Source organism: Antechinus flavipes, chromosome 5 (assembly GCF_016432865.1).
Source record: "Antechinus flavipes isolate AdamAnt ecotype Samford, QLD, Australia chromosome 5, AdamAnt_v2, whole genome shotgun sequence".
In the NCBI taxonomy this organism is placed as follows: Eukaryota; Metazoa; Chordata; class Mammalia; order Dasyuromorphia; family Dasyuridae; genus Antechinus; species Antechinus flavipes.
Window position 1 is genome coordinate 162376331 of NC_067402.1, and position 19342 is coordinate 162395672.

The 19342-nt window shown below is 35.3% G+C and overlaps 1 protein-coding gene across 5 annotated transcripts in view; it reads left to right on the forward strand.

The window, feature by feature from the left end:
* Positions 1-19342, forward strand: part of SEPHS1 (selenophosphate synthetase 1) — an 87340-nt gene that overhangs the window by 54271 nt on the left and 13727 nt on the right. For all 5 annotated transcript variants that reach the window (XM_051963212.1, XM_051963213.1, XM_051963215.1 and 2 more), the window contains exons 3-7: positions 2058-2161; positions 6178-6285; positions 9174-9328; positions 11481-11571; positions 13831-13930. In XM_051963212.1, the coding sequence (XP_051819172.1) occupies positions 2058-2161; positions 6178-6285; positions 9174-9328; positions 11481-11571; positions 13831-13930 (558 nt within the window). The remainder of the gene's footprint in view (positions 1-2057; positions 2162-6177; positions 6286-9173; positions 9329-11480; positions 11572-13830; positions 13931-19342) is intronic.

Genomic DNA, 19342 nt, shown 5'->3' on the forward strand with positions numbered 1-19342 from the left:
ACACTTTTGGACTTCAAATCCATAACTGTTTTCACTGAATCACATTACCTCATAAATAGATAAGAATTATTTAGAATTGATATCAACCTTATGTTAATACCTACCTCAGAATGTTTAGAAACAGTTGTCCAAAAATCCCTGATGCTTAACAGCTTTGTGACCAGCTTCAGTTTCCTCATCTGTAAAGTAAGACCTGTCGTAGCTGTCTTTAAGAGTTTTTATAAGGATCAAATGAGATGTTTGCAAATCAATTTTTATACTTTAAAGCTATAAACCTTAAGATATAAATTCCTCATTTAGCTTTTAATATCCTACCAAGGGTCCTCAAACTACAGCCTGCGGGCCAGATGCAGCAGCTGAGGACGATTATCCCCATCATCCAGGGCTATGAAGTTTCTTTATTTAAAGGCCCACAAAACAAAGTTTTTGTTTTTACTCTAGTCTGGCCTCCAACAGTCTGAGGAACAGTGAACTGGCCCCCTAGTTAAAAAGTTGAAATTTTCCTCAAAACTTCCAGTACCCTTTCCCATAATACCTTATATTTAATTACTTTGTAATTATAGTTGTCCCTTCCACATCTTGGGGGATTAGGGATGAGGTATCCTCACAATCTAAAAAAATTGGAGTAAAAATTTTTAACCCTTTCTCTATGCCAGAGAAGAAGTTTGCTTTTTTTTTTTTCCTCTTTCTCTTTTATGGGGTGCTTAGAATACCTTATTGTAAAATTTGGATCATAGGCTCTATATTATCTTCTGGCCTTTGCATATCATCTAAGACTTCTATAAAATTCCCCAAAACACCCGTTTAATTTCTTATGCTGACCTTCAATATATTGGACCATGATGGGGAAAGTTTCAGTGTGGAGAAGGGATAACTGTAATTACTTTGTAATTTGTGTAGAGGACAGCTGTCCTAGAGGACAGCTAGGTGCTTACTGGATAAAATGGCAAATTTGGAGTCAGAAAGATTTAAGATCAGATAATTACTAGGTATATGACTCTAGACAAATCACTTAACCTTATTTGCCTCAGTTTCCTCATCTGTAAAATCAGTTGGAGAAGGAAATGGCAAACCACTATAGTATCTTTGCCAAGAAAACCCCATTGGGATCACAAGACTCAGATGTAACTGAACAACAGTAACAAATGTGTAGCTTTGTGTTATCTTTATGTTTATATAGTATGTATATTTGTATACTTGTTAACTCCATTAGAATATAAGCTCCTTGAGAGTAGTTCACTCTTTGTATTTGTATCTTTAGTACCTAGGATGGGGTCTTGTACACCATAGGTGATTCATAAATACATATTGATTTAAAATGCTGTGTGAGTGGCATCTATTATTTAGAAAGACATGTGGTTTATACATTTGAGGATTTGGGAGATTTGGATTTCAGTTCTAGTTCCAAACACTTAAAAATCTCTGTGACTGTGATAATAGAAAAGTCTTACCTCTCTGCACTTGTTTTCTTATTATAAAATGGGCAAAATGATACTTCTATGACAACTTCATAATGGTTTCTTTCATCTCAAGACTAATAGATTATCAGAGTGATGGTAACATTTGTATCTAAATATATATGTGCTGGTTCTTTAGGAATTATAGATTCATTTTCGTTTGTAATATCTCTGACCAAAAGAAAAGGCTTTTTTTTAATGTAAAATACTTTGCAAACTTGTTTATCTGAAAAGAGAATGCTGTGTAAAAATTTGCAGTTGTAAACTAAGCAACCTCATGCTCTGATATCAGATGGATGTTAAAGAAATTCTTTATTGAAAGGATAATATAGATTGTAAAAATCACACAGATTAGTACTATACAGAAATAATTGTTATTCACAAATGTTTTATGGTAAAAATTTTCATTTAGATTACTACATTAATAATGCTTTTTTTGGTTCTTATATTGATTAAGCTGGTTGTGTTTCACATTTACTTTAGTTATGCTTTTTAATAAGAATTATCTATATTTTTGGCACTGTATAGTATTAAGTTTCTTCTGATTCAGAACTTAATTGTAAAAGATAGTTCTATTGATGGTAATTCTGTTCTTTACAGGCATTGGAATGGATACTTGTGTTATTCCTTTGAGACATGGTGGTCTTTCTTTGGTTCAGACCACAGATTACATTTATCCTATTGTGGATGATCCTTACATGATGGTGAGTCTGGTCCATAAGTTTCTGTATTTCAACTGGATTTATTTTAAAAGAAAAACATCCAAATTATGCTTTACCTAATATACCCACATATACTTTATACTACAGTAATTTGTTGTGTCCACTGTTCACATTGATCACATAAACAATAACTTATATAAAGATAAGCAAAATTATTAGGTAAAAATTGGGGAACTCTCAATCTTTTATGTATACCTTTGTACACATACATACTTATTCATTTTCAATTATTTCAACGAATGATAAACATTTGTGTAGTTTTCTTTATATGTTTGTTATCCTGCCTATACTCTAGTATTTTATTTTAGCAAACTTGTATTTTAGATTTAAGGTCCCTAATTTTAATTACTGTCTTTTGTTTAGATATCATTCTCATTTTCTAATAATATCCAAATCATTGTAATCATAAAAAGAGAGAGGTGGAAAAATACCAGTTCAGCAAACTAATCAATGCATTAACTGAGTCATTAACTGAGTCAATCTATCAACAACTGTTTATTAAGTTCATTGAGCATTTATTAAGTTATTACAATGTGCTAAGCACTGAAAATACAAAAAAGTAAAAAACATGATCCCTGTCTTCATGATATATAGAATGCAGTTTCAGAAGGTAGTAGAGTTAAGAAACTAAAAATGGTGTACTTTAAAAGGTAGAATTTGAACTACACTTGAAGGAAGCCAGGAAGCAAAGGTGAAGGTAGAGAGCATCCCAGACGTGGGGGATAACCAAAGAAAATATATGAAATCAGAAGATGTCATTGTCATGTCACAAGAAGGACAGTGAAACTGTATTAATAGAATGTTTGGGGAAGAGTAAGGTGCAAGAAGACTTGAAGGGTAGAAAGATGCCAAATTGTGAAAAACTTTAAATGCCAAATAGTATTTTATATTTGATTCTGGGAATGTTAAGGAGCAATTGGAATTTATTGATGGGTAGGGGAAAGTAGAGAAATGGTGAGGAGATAACATGGTCAGACTTGCCCTTTAAGAACTTGAGGCAAAGAGCCCAACAAGAAGGTTATTTCAGTAGTCCAGATATATCTGGGAAGTAAGAATGTTAGCTGTGTGAATGGAAAGGGAGAAAAAAAAATTAGAGTGAGATCTGTAGATTTCTACAGATTTTGATCTGTTTTTCATTTGAGTGACAAGAGCCAGATTAGAGAGGATTGAAAAACAAGTGAGAGGAAAGGAAGCTATATCTAGTATTTTATATACATCTATAGTACCTACCTCTATTCCCTACCACTCTACAAAGAAAAGATGGAATTTGAACATATATTTTTTCTTCTTTGAAGATGATCTTTCCATTTGCGTTGTAGTCATTATATACATTGTTTCTGGTTCTGTTTACTTCATTTTACATCAGTTCCCTTGGGTCTTCTTGTGCCTCTCTCAAAACTTCATATTCATCCTTTCTTACTGCATAGTAATATTCCATTTCATTCTTGAGCCACAATTTTGTTTTGTCTTTCTCCAGTTGATTTCATTTGTTTGGTATCGCAAGAAGTCAGGCTAGCCATTTTCTTCCAAAATATTCCAAAATATGTCACCTTTAGCAGAACAAATCTCGAATGTTTTATAACAAAAGTGAATGTCCTATATGCTTCATCAAAAAATGGACTCCTTAGACATCAATTCAGATTTTTGGGGACCATTTCTTTATCCTCTAGTTATCACTTGAAATTTAAAAAGCACATAAAAGTTGTATATTCTTGAACCTTTAAGGAGAAGAATTACTCTTGCTGGTCTTCTAGAGAATTACTGCTGATCATAGGCCAACTTTCAGTGACTCAGCTAATAAAGAATTGTTTGAAGCAGAGCCAGTATTGGGAGAAATGTGGGGATGAAGGGGGAGAGAGAGAGACAGATAAACAGAGAGAAAGCTGAGGTGCTGTATATTGTAAAGCCCTCCCTTTCTCCACCTCACCTCCCTACAGGCTCATTTCTCAAGGGCATCAGGACTAAGTAGGGGCAACGGGATCTCTGACCCTCTCCTGCAGTTCTCTCAGCACTCTGCTTCTACTGGAAGAGAAGCAAAGGTCAGGAAAAGCCTTTCTTCTACCAAAATGTTCATTGTACTCCTTTCTTTGGCAAAATAATTTTTGAATAGGGTTTAAAGAGTAGAGTTATGTGCCTTCTGCTTTTGTGCCTATAGCTTTCTATTTCTTGGTCATTTCAGAAAGTTTCTAATAGGTACCTGTTGGTGTACCAGATACTGTCAATAAGGATAAAAAAAAAAAATCCTACCCTTCAAAGGCCTTTACATTTATTAGGAAGAAACATTTAATACTCAGAGATGCTCCTCTTCAAATGTTAGACTTGAGTAGCTTGAGAATAGATACAGATTGTGGACCTCTTCCTTCACCACAATTCCAGCCATATTCAAGAGAATTACAGGAAGCCCATGGCCATGTCCTCAGCTGGTGTCAAAATGAAAGAATAGCTGATAGCCTTGGATTGCAGGGCAAACTGTTATCTTATACAATGATTTTACACTATTACTTTGGAAATTTTATTTGTTATAGTTGATGCCTTAACAGAAATATGTAAGAAAATGTTAACTAAGCAAGCCCTCACAGGGCAGGGAAGTGGTATGATAGCTAGAGCACCAAACCCAGAGTCAGAAAGATCTGAGTTCAAATTCTACCTCACTCATTAGCTGTATGACCCAGGCTAAATCACTGAACACTGTTTACCTCAGTTCCTCATCTGTAAAATGGTGACATTGGAGAAGGAAACAGCAAATCACTGTAGTATCTTTGCCAAGAAAACCCCAATAAGGGGTCATGAAGAGTCAGACACAACTGAACAACAACAAGCAAACATTTTAATGTTTTACTATCCTAGGGGCAAAAGAAAAATCTTCTTCTTAGCTTACTATATTAAAGCCTAGTGAATAGCATGCTAAAAATGTAAAGTTAAAAAAGCAAGGACCTGTAACACTTTTTTTTAAAGATACTTCTGTCAAGTGTTATATTTTTCCTCTATTTTGTTTAAATATATCTTCCCTCCTACTCCTGAGAGGCAGAAGATGACCATTTACCATTAGTTCTCTGAAGTCATGACTGGCATCCCATTGATCAGTTTTGAAGTCTTTCTCTTCCATTATTGTAGTCTTTGTATAAATTGTTCTATAAATTAAAAAAAAATCCTTTTCCTAAAAACTTGTAGGGAGTTCTTCTTATTATTATTTTGTCATCAGAAAAGAATTTTTTGTTTTAATACCATTTTTAAACATTTCCCTGCTTTTTAAGTTTTCTAGATATTTATCCTTTGTTCTCAAAAGCAGCCTTGAAAAAAAGCCCCTAAATAGGTTAAAAGGAGAAAATAATTAGATTCTAAGGTCCATCATTTGGGAAATAGTTGAACAAATTATGGCATGTTAATAATAATATAACGAATTATTATTGAGCTGTAAGAAAAAGTAAAATAAATTATTTCAAAGAAGCCTGGGTAGTATGCAATAATTCAGAGTGAAGACAGAAAAACCAGGAGGAGAAATTATACCAAAGGCAACAACATTGTAAAGGGGGGGAACTTTGAAAGGCTTAAGAACTCTAATCAAAGTATTGACCAACCATCTCATCAGAGAACCTATAAAGCATGTTTACCTACCTCCTGACCAGAAAGCTATGGACTCACAGGGCAGAAAGAAATATATTTTTGGACATAGCCATTGTATATTCATTTGACTTGACTACTCTTAAGTATCAAAAGGGTTTTTCTTCTTCTCTTGGTTTTTAATTGGGAAAGGGAAGATGATAATAATAATAATAATAATAATAATAATGCGAGAAAAGGAATATTGAAATATTTTTCAAATGAATAAAAAGAAAATAAGCAAAGACCAAGCAGGAGAGTTTTGAAAGGAATATGTAGGATATATTAAAAGTATCCTCTTGTGTATAGATTTGTGCTGTGCTGAACATATTGTTGTAGATAAGTTGCTTACTTTTTCTTCCTTTGTTTTTTTTTTTTTTTTTTTTTTTTTTAACCAGGGCCGGATAGCCTGTGCCAATGTTCTAAGTGACCTTTACGCTATGGGTGTCACGGAATGTGACAACATGTTGATGCTCCTTGGAATTAGTAATAAAATGACAGACAGGGTAAGATTTATGTTAACTGCTCGATTAGCTCATGTCATCTGGGCCAGTCACTGAAGCTCTGTGTTTCCTCATCTTTACAGGGAAGGGATTGAACTAAATGAAGATTGTGATCTTTTCCCCTTCTAACATTCTTTGACTTCATTACTGTGCTGTTTCTCTGCTTTCCAGTGCATACTCTATCACATTTTATAATGTAAGCTCTTTGAAGTAAAGTCTGACTGGCTTGCATGTATCCCTATCACTTAGCCCAGTGCTTAATACTTTTTTTTAAATTTTATTTTAACAGCCTTTTATTTACAGGTTATATGTATGGATAATTTTACAGCATTGACAATCGCCAAACTTCTTGTTCCAATTTTTCCCCTCCTTCCCTCTCCCTCCCCCAGATGGCAGGATGACCAGTAGATGTTAAATATATTAAAATATAATTAATAAATACTTTTCAACTTCAGTTCCTAAGCTTATTAGTAAAATGAGGGATTCTGATTTTCCCCCCTGTCCAGGAAAGATAGGAGCGAGGATATCACAAAGGGCTGGAACTATGCTAGTGCTGATTTCTTCCTGCCCCTGTTGGGTGGGAGGGGCCTTATGAACTATGGGCCTGTGAAAAAAGAATGTTCTCTTTCTCTTGGTTGATTAGTATATACATATTTTTCCTCCTGTATGTCAGGTAAGATTGAGAAATACTTCTGAGTTTGTGGACCTTTGTCTTGAGTCCTCAGTTCTGCCACTTACTATATTACCTCAGGAATATCTTTTAATCTTTAGATATCATAGTTTTTTCATTTGTGAATCTTTAGGCTAAACTAGATAATCCCAAAGGTTCCTCCTAGCTCTGCATTCTGTTAGGTGTATTTTGAGCCAGGGATTTGAATTAAAACAATCTAGGAAAATCCAAAACTTTTAGAAACATGGGAAAAATGAATTGTTATAATCCTAAGAATCACTTGGTCCTGATGTTATAAAGGCTCAGGGTTTAAATCTATACATTCTCTAAAGAAGTTGGTAAATGGGGAAGACTAATAGTAATAGTATGTCTTATCTAAACTCTAAATTCCTTAACCTGGCTTTCAGAGATTTTCATAGTATGGATTCAACCTGATGCTTACTTTAAATTTGTTTTTTGTTTATTCTTTTCTCATGATAAATGATTTCTGCCTATGCAAATCTTGATGAATTCAAATGTTATTTTCTCTATGAAGTTTTTCTTTATTGCCCAGTTAGAAGTGATCTCTTTTCCTTTGAACTCCCATTGAACTTTTTACTTTTATTATAATATCTAACACATTTGTTTATTGTAGGGTTTTTTTGTTTTGTTTTGGTTTTTTTTTGATACATGTCTTTTCCCTCTTAGTAGACAAGGCAGAGGGACATATTTTATTCATCCCTGCGCATACCCTCACTTAGTACCTTTAGTTGTTACTGCATTGATATTTTTTGCATGAATTATTATGTGTTTTTTTATTTAGCCACATCACTTTTCTAGAATTATAGATTATTGGAGCTGGAAGGGACTTTTGAGCACATTTTACAGATAAGGAAACTGAGAGTCAGGGGAGGTGCAGTGATTATCATAAGGCCACAAAACTATAACAATCACATCTCTTACCTAGATTCTTGGGGCTAGTCCAACTCCTTCTTCTTACAGATGAAAAAACTGAAGCCTCTGTACATGGCCAAGGGATCAGTTACCTAGCTAACGTAAGAGCTGGAATTAGAACCCAGGCCTCTTAACCTCCTAGTCCTGGGCTCTTATGTCATTCTGAATTCTGCAGTCAGCATATAAGAAAAATCTTGGATTGCTCTTTATATTAAAGGCAGTAGTTTCCATATTATCAGATGCCCAAGTAAGCTTTAGCAAAACTCAAGTCTGCTTGGGAATTGGCACTTTTTCCCCCTTCATAAGGAAAAAATACATGAAGTGTAAGGAACCAAGACAAAAATAATAAAGAAGGTGTTGTTAGTGGATGGATGGGTTTTAGGGCAGGGTTTAATTGTTTTGATATTTCTACAGCAGCAGCCAAAGTCAGTGACAGATTAACTTTTTTTTGTGAGTGGGCCCTTTTTGCAGGATGGAGTAATTAGAGTCTGAGTTAGAAGGATCTTGGGGATTTTTTCTCAATACAATATCTCCCTCAAGTGATCTTCAGCTTCAACTTAAAACTCTTTCTGTTCTATCAGCTCTCTCAGGCTATTACAGATGAGCAGTTTTTCTCCATTCATAGAAGACATTTTTATAGTAGGATCTCCCAGCACTAATGAAATCATAGGTTTTGCCATCTCCTCCCCCTCTCAAATAAGAAAACAACAAAAACTACTATCTGATCATTTCACTTGTTTCTTTTTCTTTTTCTTTTTTTGTGGAGGCAATTGGGGTTAAGTGATTTGTGCAGAGTCACACAGCCAGGAAGTATTAAGTGTCTGGGGTCAAATTTGAACTCAGGTCCTCCTGACTTCAGGGCCGGAGCTCTATCCACTGTGCCATCTGGCTGCCCCAAGTTGTTTCCTTTTCAAAATATTTTCCAGCTATTGTGAAGGATGATGTGAGGATGAATTTAAAACAATTTTTTTTAAACTGTTAACTTAAATTTTTATTTATGTAACTGTGCTACAAATTATTACCCAAAACATCTTCCAACATTTAACAGAACAGTTATGAAGTAATAATTCTTGGCTTGTGTTTATGAAGTAATAATTCTTGGCTCGTGTTAACTGTTCTGCCTATTATATGAACTTGAAGAAAGTGCCTTTAGGACTTTTGTAATCCTTTTTGTACTTGAACTCTGAAAAAAGTAGGTTGTCTTCTCAAGGAAATTAAATTGTCACTAGATTCCTCTTTGAACCTCCTCTGTTTACTGACTTTTAATTTGTTCCTTTTTAATCTGTAGGAAAGGGACAAAGTGATACCCTTAATTATACAGGGTTTTAAAGATGCAGCAGAGGAAGCAGGAACATCTGTAACTGGTGGCCAAACAGTGTTGAATCCCTGGATCGTATTGGGCGGAGTGGCTACAACAGTCTGTCAGCCCAATGAGTTTATCATGTAAGTTTACTTTTTTGGCAGTCCTGAGCTTGAATCAAGAATTATCTTCTAATGTTAAATCTCATTTGGCTGTTTGTTATTCTTTGTTAACACAAGCTACTTGGCTACCTTGACCCTTTTCCAGAAGGGGAGTAGAAGGTGTTCTTAGGCTATTATTTGATACCTTTCCTAATACAGAATTTATCTTGGTTTTTATGTCAATAATTTATTTTTATACTTTTCATGATCTATAGTTGTCTTTAGAATGACAGTCTCAGAAGACTTTTGCTTTTGAAACCTTAAAAATATATACCTCAACAGGCAAATGTTGTAGACCAGAATGACAGTTTGATTTTTAGAATGTCTTTCCAAGTAAGAAAGGTCAAAAGTTATTTTTCCATAAAACGGCCAACTCTCCTGGTAATCATCAAGAATAATAGATTAACAAATCAAGTTAAATCAACAAGCATTTATTAATCAACTACTAGTAGAGTGGTGGTAGACACTCTACTACACCCTGAGGATATAAAAAAAGATCCAGAAAATAGTTTCTGGCGTCAAATAACTCATAGTATGATGAGAAAGACAACATCAAAACGGCTATATACAAACAATAAATACAAAAGTTTGTACAAAATAAATTGGAATAAAAGCACTAGCATTAAATGTGGGGATCTTGGGAGCATCAGGAAAGACTTCTTATAAAAGATGAGATTTAGCTGAGATGTGGAAGAATCCAGAAGGCAGAGATGAAGAACAAGAGAACAGGCATGTGGGACAATGAGTAAAACGTAATAGAATCAGGAGGTGAAATGTCTCATGTGAGGAGAGGTCAGTGTCATTAAATCACAGAGAATGTGGAAAGAAAAGAAGGTATAAGAAGACTGGAAAGGTCAGAAAGGAGCCAAATTTTGTAGGACTTAAAAAGCCAACAAAAGATTTTATATTTGATCCTGAAAGTAATAGGGGGAACCACTGTTTGTTGAATAGAGTTAGTAGATGACATGGTGACAGGGTCAGACCTGTGCTTTAGAAATATCACTTTGAGTGGAGGGTGAACTAGAATAAGGAGAGATCTTGTGGCTACTGTGAAAACTTTTACCAGAGTGTTACACTTTTAGTTATTTTGCTACATTTCCCAAAAACATTTTAATGTGATTCAGCCAGTGTGGGCCATGAGTCTGACACTTCTGGTATACAGGACTTTTTAAAACATTAAAATTCATAATGAGCTGAAGCTACCTATGAATACTAGGGGTAATCTATTCTTTTTTTATTCTATGTGAATCTTGTCCATAATTCCCCATAAATCTTTCATAGAGGATTTGTCTAATCATTTGAATTCTTCTTTTTGTTCTCTGAGTATCATAGGGGAATTTAATTGAATATTCAAACTGATTTTTTATTCTGTCATTTTTGATACATGACTGGTACACCTTCTGTTCCAGCCATACATCTTCTTGATCCAGTCTTCAATACTACATCTCAAATGCAGATTGTTACTGTTAATATGCTGCTGCTGCTTATACCCCCATATATATTTTTACTGACCTTTGAATTAACCATAATCTTAGTTCTTAATTTATAATGTTCTATAGTGCCTAAATGCACTAGATTTTATACAGTTGGATAGATATATTGGAATTGAAGGAATATATATAGTTGATGTAAGAAAAAATTATAAAGAAAACTCTATTTCCCTTTCCCTGTCTTAATCCTAAATTTGAATTAATTTGAATAAGATCTAGTGGATAGACAGTCATTTTTTACATTTATTCATGAAAAAATAGCCTTTTGTGTTGTGCCATGAGGGGCTTAGAACTGAGTGATTTATTTTCTTCTTGTAAACCTAGCCAGATGGGAAGTACACATTTTCTCAGTGGATGATTAGACTTTGTTTAATTCTTGTCATTTTCTAAATCATTGACTCCTGATTTAAAAAAATGTTAATGCTTTGCCTTGCCTTCCATATCAAGTTGCAAATACAAGTTTTAAAAAAATTAAATGTGTGTGTGTGTGTGTATAGCTAGATACATCTATATACATGTGTATGTGTGTGTGTAAAAACTGTGTTTGTAGCAAAATTTCCTCTATGTGTGTGTATATATATATATTCATATATACACTTAATTAAAATGAACTTTTTTAGTCATTTAACATTGTTTTTCTTTAGGCCTGATAATGCTGTGCCAGGAGATGTGCTTGTGTTGACAAAACCCCTGGGAACACAAGTAGCTGTAGCTGTGCACCAGTGGTTGGATATTGTAAGTAAATTGCTGGGTGTGTGTATATACAAATATATACTTGTAATTTTGTAAAAAAAAAAAAAAAAAAAAAAAAAAAAGCATAATACATGGAATCAGGGGAAATTAGGGGAATATGCTTATAAAGTAATTTGAATGGGTATATCAGTGAGACTCTTTCTGTAATTGTGTATATAACTATTGCTTTATTTCCTACATGCTACATTGTGCTTATATATAGATGTATCTATGGTTATTTGAATGGATATTGTCTATAAGATGACTGATTTTGGTGATTTAAAAAAAAAGATATTATAGGGGCAGGCACTTCCTATGGTATTCATTTCAACAGTACTTCTAAATGTCATTGGTTTGTTTTATTCACAGAGAGGATAATGTACGTTAACAAACTCTTAGAAATTGTTAATATTCTTTTGTTTTATTAGATGGATTTTGTTCCATCTTGCATTGTCACCTATTGACATAGACAAGGATTTGAAAAAAAAAAATTTAAGGGGGGGGCGGGAACTGTGTGTATGTGTGTGTGATCTTAGGGGCTTCTTATATTTACCTACCTTGTATATCTCAAAAAGCAGTGAGCTTTAAAAAGTTCAGTAAGCTCGGGCTTCTATATGTCATTCTGAGGTAGGACCAATAACAATTAAGATCATTTTAGTCCTTTCTCCTCCTCCCTCTGCTAGTAAACTTGAGAGCATTTGATGTGTAAGCTGCTAGTGGAGAATAAATCTAGAGTACCAAGATATTTTTCTGGAGTCACTACTCTGCTAAGCCACAGCTATACTTTATTTCAGATTGGTTCTTTCAATGATGTAACAAATTAATAAGATCATTGCAGATTCTCACACATCTTGGAAGTTTTAATTTTCTTCACCTGTCACCTGAAGCCATATCAGTCTTGAAGAACAATTGAAAGAGAGAAATAAATAATTTTGTATTAGCTAGCAACAAAGTATATCATGACTTGAGAGACAAAGCAAGGAATTCTCTTGTGGCTATAATATTCATTTGTCATTTTTCTTGTCCTCATTCATGATGATAAATAAGAGCTTAGCTGTCATGTATCAGCATCTCTGAATATGATTGGGAGGCTATAACAGTAGTATTTTTTGTCGAATTCCTTTTGCTCAAAACATCTTCTAGGGCTTGAGTATTTTAGCAAGTAAGTTATAGAACTATATAAAAAGTTAAGAATATATGGAAAGTTTTCTTTCTGGGTCTTGCCTTTCCTGTCTCTTAGCTTTTTCCAGTTTAATTGTCATGGGGGGAAAAAGTAAAATTTTTGTCCTCATTTAGATCCTGCAAAATTCAGTTACACTGATAGATGTCCTTCCTGTTGATGTCAGTTTGAGTTTTTCTTTACCAATTTCTCATGAGAGCAGAATGAGGATGAAAGAAGAAAGATTCTTCCCTTGTTGGTACTCCTTTGGACACAGAGCTTGTCCATGTTGGGGTAATGGAGTGTCTATTTGCAGATCTGTGTATACAGAGGTCATCCAGGAAGATGTGGGATATGTGTGTGTGTGTGTGTGTGTGTGTGTGTGTGTGTGTGTACACAGAAATCATCCAGTAAGAAGTGGAGGGTATGTGTGGATTTGTTTGCTTTGAATAGAACCTGTGCTTTCCTTTAACCAATAGTCTCAGTCCATCAAAATGATTTTCATTGACAATTTCATTAAGACTTGTATCAACAAGGGTAGACCAGTAAACTGCCTCAAAACATATAGCAAAGTAATTTTTAAAAAACATTCTGTAGTTATACTATAAAAGATGAGAACCAGCCATATAATGAGAATGAAGAAAAGAAAAGTCAACTGAAGTTTTGGCGTGATTAAGAATGTGATTTGCACCTCCATGAGAGGGGAGCTACAACCCTGAATTTAACACCCAACTTTTCTTGCCTACACACTGCAGCCAGTATGTTCCTCTGCCAGGACACGTGAACAGTCAGTCGCTGGTCTTACATATCCTGTGAGCTGCAATATCTGATTACAAAAGGGTGAGTTGAGGGAGGGCAGGCTTTTCATGATCCAGTGTCTGATGGACACCTCAAAATACTGGTCATAGGAAAAAATCATTAGGAAGCCAAAAATATATACTTTATATACAGAATTACCTAAGTAAAAACCTCTGGAATAAAGAATATCTGAAGGATGCAAAAAAACCCCCCAAAACCAAAAACAACTCTATGTTACTGGTTCAAAGAAAAGAAAGTAAATGATATTTGTCTCTTTTTATTTTTTGTTTTAAACTTCCCATTAGCCAGAAAAGTGGAATAAAATTAAACTCGTGGTCACCCAGGAAGATGTGGAGTTGGCATATCAAGAAGCAATGATGAATATGGCAAGGCTTAACCGAACAGGTAGGAAAAAGGGGAATCTCTTGGGTCTTGAATCCAATAAAGTCATAATTTTATGTAAAACTTAAAAAAAAAACTCACAAAATGTATAAATAACCACAATATAGTTGTTAGCCTTCTTCATCTTTGTACCTGAAGATCCATAAATTGTGAAGGACATGAAATCAGTATATTTTATATTGATTTTGTGGAGTCTTCTTCATTCCTGGTAAGTGTTATTTGCAAACTTGAGTAAATGCATGGATAAAAAGTATGAGCTAATAGGTAGCACATATTTACCTGGCTGTCCAGATTGACTTTCCTCTTCTTGCCTGTTTTGGGGTGTTAAATATAGCTCAGTATGTAGAGAATTGAGAATATTGAAAACTTTAGTCATCTTTTAGAGTTTTAACATAGATAAGTTAAATGTATTGGGATGGAATTTGTTTTTAAACTTTTAGATATTGGCACTTCATTGTTATTTCCTGAGCTCTAAATTGGCTGATTTTATACCTATCATAAGCAAGCTATTCATTATTATATAAATCATTAAGTTCTGTTTAATCAACATCTATTATGTTTCATGTATAAAATGGTATGCAAGTCTCTGAGGAAGATATGAAGATATGTTCCCTATTTCCTTCTCCACAGTAGCTATTCCAGAGTTTTTCTAAATGTCTCAAATATCCAACTTGATCATCACTTTTTACACTTACAGCAGCTAATTTATTTCCTGCTGCACTGATAAAATTGAGGTTTCATTGTATTCTCTGCTATTATCCACTCTTTGTTTGCTGTGATCCCAAAAGAGGAATCCCTCTTGCTTTATCTGTATACTTGATCCTCCTGTCATCTCCTCTCATCTCCAGCACCTTGTTTCAGAACTTTTTCTCCTATTTCATCCTTGTTCAGTCTTTGCTTTGCCTCTGACTCCTTCCCACCTGCCCACAGATATCCTCAGTTCTCCTCAGCCCTCTTCCTTGGTCCTTTTATTCCATTAAACTTTCATCCCACCTCTCCCTGTCTCAATTAATCACTTTCTTATACTTCCATTTTCACCTTGACACTTCTTGCAATATAGCTTTTGTCCCACCACAGTTTGCTTTTTCAATGTTTTCCAGGGACCCCATCGGTGGTTCCAGTAGCCTTTCCTCCCCCCTCCCCCCAATTCTTAAGTACACTGTAGAATTTGGCATAGTTGATCGCTACTCCTTTGACTTCAGAGATACCCAGAGAATCTCAAAAAAGTCTTTAAATGAACAAAAGCTCCTTGAGAGGAAGAAGTATTTGATTTTGGTCTTTATAATACCTAGTGCTTCACACATAGGCATTTACCTAGTGATTTTGAATTGAAATATCCATAGTTATGGTCATGTTATGCTATTAAAAAAAATCAATGGCTCCCTGTCAGTTACTGAATCTGTCTGGCATGTGAACTCCCCTTGCTTACACATTCTTTCAACCTAAAATGTCTTTCCTTCCTCTCTTCTGGTGAATCTTTTTGTTGTTGATGTTGTTGAGTCATTCACTTGTAGTTAACTCTTCCTGACCCCATGGACAACGCAGCACTACACTGTTGTCTATAGTGTTTTCTTGGCAAAGATACTGGAATGGTTTGCCTTTCCTTCTCCTGTGGATTCCAACAAACAGAGCTTAAGTGATTTAAGTTACCCACTAAGTGTCTGGGGCCAGATTTGAATTCAGGTCTTCCTGACTCTAGGCCCAGCACTAATCCACCTTGTTGCCTCCTGGTGAATCCCTATTTGTCCTCCGAGGTCTGTCTCAAATGCTCCCTCCATGGGCTTTTCTGAGATTCTTACCCAACAGCAACAATCTCTCCCCCTCTCTGTATAGCTCTTCGTTCTGACTCTTCCCTAAAATATTTATTATGTAGTATTTTTATATTCTAGTGATTTGTGTTTGTTCTATTAGACTGCTTATTGGATGAAGACAGGAATCATGTCTTGTCTAACTTCCCCCAAACTTATTATAGTAATATACATTCACGTACTTGCTTTATAAATATTCAGTTGATTAAGGCATGATCCCTCTACTTTAAGCTGATGTCACATGTTAGAGTTAATATGTCAGGCGAAAAGCATTTTTTGTGCCTGCTGTATGCCAAATATTGTGCCAGGTACTAGATACAAAGGCAAGGATGAATTAACTTACATTCTCTAGGGCAGGGGTCCTCAAACTTTTTAAATAGGGGGCTAGTTCACTGTTCCTCAGACTGTTGGAGGGCCAGACTATAGTAAAAACAAAAACTTTGTTTTGTGGGCCTTTAAATAAAGAAACTTCATAGCCCTGGGTGAGGGGGATAATCGTCCTTAATTACTGCACCTGACCTCCGGGCCATAGTTTGAGGACCCCTGCTCTAGGGGGAGAAAACATGTACATGTATAAGTGTATACATACCATATGCAAAATGAACACTGGATAATTTAGGAGCTAGGGCTCTAGATGTTGGGATCCTGAGAGATTTCATGCATTAGCTGGGTCTTAATGTGGGTAAAAGATTTCTCTGAAGCAAAGTTGAACAGAGAGAACCCAAGCATCCTGCCAGGAACTGAGAAAATATGAGTGCCAAGAAGGAAACTGCTTATTCACAGTGTTTATGTTATATGTCTCTGGACAAGTAGGTTGGACCTTGGTTCTGAAGAGCATTAAGAACTAATCAATGGAGTTTATATTTAATCCCAGAGGCAATAAGAAGTTAGTTCAGGGTATTGAGTAGAGAAGTGACATAGACCCCTCTCTATATAAGAAAAGTCACATTTTCAGTTTTGTCAGGGGGTAGTAGTGTAGTGTAGGGAGAGAGATACTTGAAGTAGGAAAATCACTTGGGACTAACAATGAAACATGCTAATCTCCCCTTCCCCTCACTTCCCCATGGAAAGATGAAGGATTCAGAGTACAAAATGATATATATATATATATATGGTAGGAAGCCATTCCAGCAGTCTAGACAAGAGGTGAGGAGGGCCTGAGCTAAGGCTGTGACTGTCACTAATGTGAGAAAAATATGAATGAAAAAAGGGGTTGTGAAGATAGAAAAAAAAAAAAAAGACCCCAGCTGAGTGGATATATGAGATAATGTCAAACTTGCAACTAGTCGATTTGGAGATTGATGGTTCTCCTTTCCATGGGAAGTTTGAAAGGGAGAGGACTATGAGTTCTGTTTTGGATATGTTAACTTCTGTGGGATAAATAAGATTTCTGTTCTGAAAATAAGATAGCATCAACATGTGAACATTTACTTCCTTAAAGAGCTGAAATCCTGGTGTCAAGTGCCCCAGAATTATGGTCAACTATAGATATATGAAATTTGTAGGGTAGAAAAATTTTGCACTTAAAGAGTCCGTAAAGTGGAGGAGTTGGACTAAAGGCCTTGCTAGCTCCACATCCTATGATACTGTGTGCTTCAAGTTTGGACTTGGGTACTTACTAACCGTGATCATGTCTTAGTTTCTTCATCCATCTATTCTTCCAGGGTTGTTACCTCATGGAAAAAGAATCCAAACAGTGGAGTTAGGCAACCTGGATTGTATTCTGCCTCTGCTATTAGTAACTAGGCACTTTCAACTAGTCTCTTATCTCCCTTGACCTCAGTTCCCTTACCTATAAAATGACAGATTTTACCTAAGTTATTTTAACATTTCTTCTAGCTCTAATACTTAGTGATGTATTTTGCAACCTTGAAATACTATGTAGGTCATTGCTATTGTTATATGTATCTCCAAGATGTCAAAAATAGTGCTGTAAAAGAAAAAAAATGGCAAGTTGTTTGTGAGACTGATAAAGAACTGTGATTTGCCTTTAACTCTGTAGAAAAGTGTAATGGTGGAGCAGGATTGTGACAGTTTCTCTGCCTACAAAGTGTAGGAATTAAATCAGTTAGTAAACATTTATTAAGTACTTGCTGTGTTCTAGGCATTGTGCTAATCAGTAGGGCTACAAATGAAAACATAAGACAGTCTCTGCCCTCAAGAATCTTACAAGTGAAGCCAAGTTGGCAGAATAAAGGTAAGGGACTCTCCCAAGCTCTTTCCCCAAACCCCCTCCAAATAATTTTTAATTTTAATTTTTTTTTTAAATAATGATTAAACAAATTTTAGAATACCAGAACCCACAAAAAGATGGAGTGAAAGTTTTCCAGACAAAGACAACTTAGAAGGACAGCAGGAAAGGTCAGTTGTATCAGGGTGGAACTGGAGTACAGTCATGGCATAGGCTGAGCCAGTACAACCCCAGCCCCAGCAAACCCCGAGTGGGCTATGGGGCTGCTAAATCAGTGGTACATGTATTTTCCACGCCTCTCAGCTCACAGATGGCAAAGGTGACTTGGAAGTTCAGCAGGAAAGGTTTGTTGCACTAGGGTATGAGGGGAGCCTCAGCAAACTAGGAATGGACTTTGGGAGCTTCTGAATCAATAGCAGTGGTTGTGTTGTAACTGTGGCTTCTGGAAGTCTAAGCCTACAGTTAAGGGACCAAATAACTGGTCAGAAGGAGATTCCTGGAGTTGCTTTACAAGTACTGAGGCAGGGCTTTTCCCATATTTGGATTACAGTGCTAGCTCATAGTATAAGTCTCCTAATTTTCAGAATTTCTAAAAACAGATGCACAAATCTTGGGACATTACATCCTTGGAAACAGAGTTATACTTTAACACATAATTAAAATTAAGCCCAGTAATAAGCTAAGTAAATGAGCAAACAACAGACAAAGATTCTGACCATAGAAAGTTACTATGGTGACAAGGAAAATCAAAATACGCAGAAGATAACAAAATCAAAGCACCTACATCCAAAGCTTGTAAGAAAAATTAGAATTGGCTTCAAACCATGGAAGAACTCAAAAGGAATCTTGAAAGGCAAATAAGAGAGTTAGAAGAAAATTGGGAAGAGAAATGAGAGTGATGCAAAAGGAAATACAAAAAACTAGTTGGGAGAAAAATACCAAAATTGGCCAAATGAGAAAGGAAGTACAAAAGCTCACTGAAAAAAATAATTACTTACAAATCAGAAGTGAGCAAATAGAAACTAATGACTTTTTGAGAAATCAAGGAATAATAAAACCAAAAGAATAAAAAAATAGAAAACTGTGAAATATCTCATTGAAAGAACAACTGACCTGGAAAATAAATCCAGGAGAGAGAATTGAAAATTCTAGAATTATCAAGGAAAACTATTCTGACATTGTAGAACCAGAGGGTAAATTAGAAATTGAAAGCATTTACCTATAATTCTTGGAAGAGATCCCAAAATGGAAACTTCCAGGAATATGATAGCCAAATTCTGGAACTCCCAGGTCAAGAAGAAAATATTGTAAGCATCCAGAAAGAAGCTTACAATCTAATGAAGAAAAACAACACATAAAAGTAGTAGAAAAGGGAAGGGGTCACCCAGTATCCTACAACTGAGGGAAGGATATGAT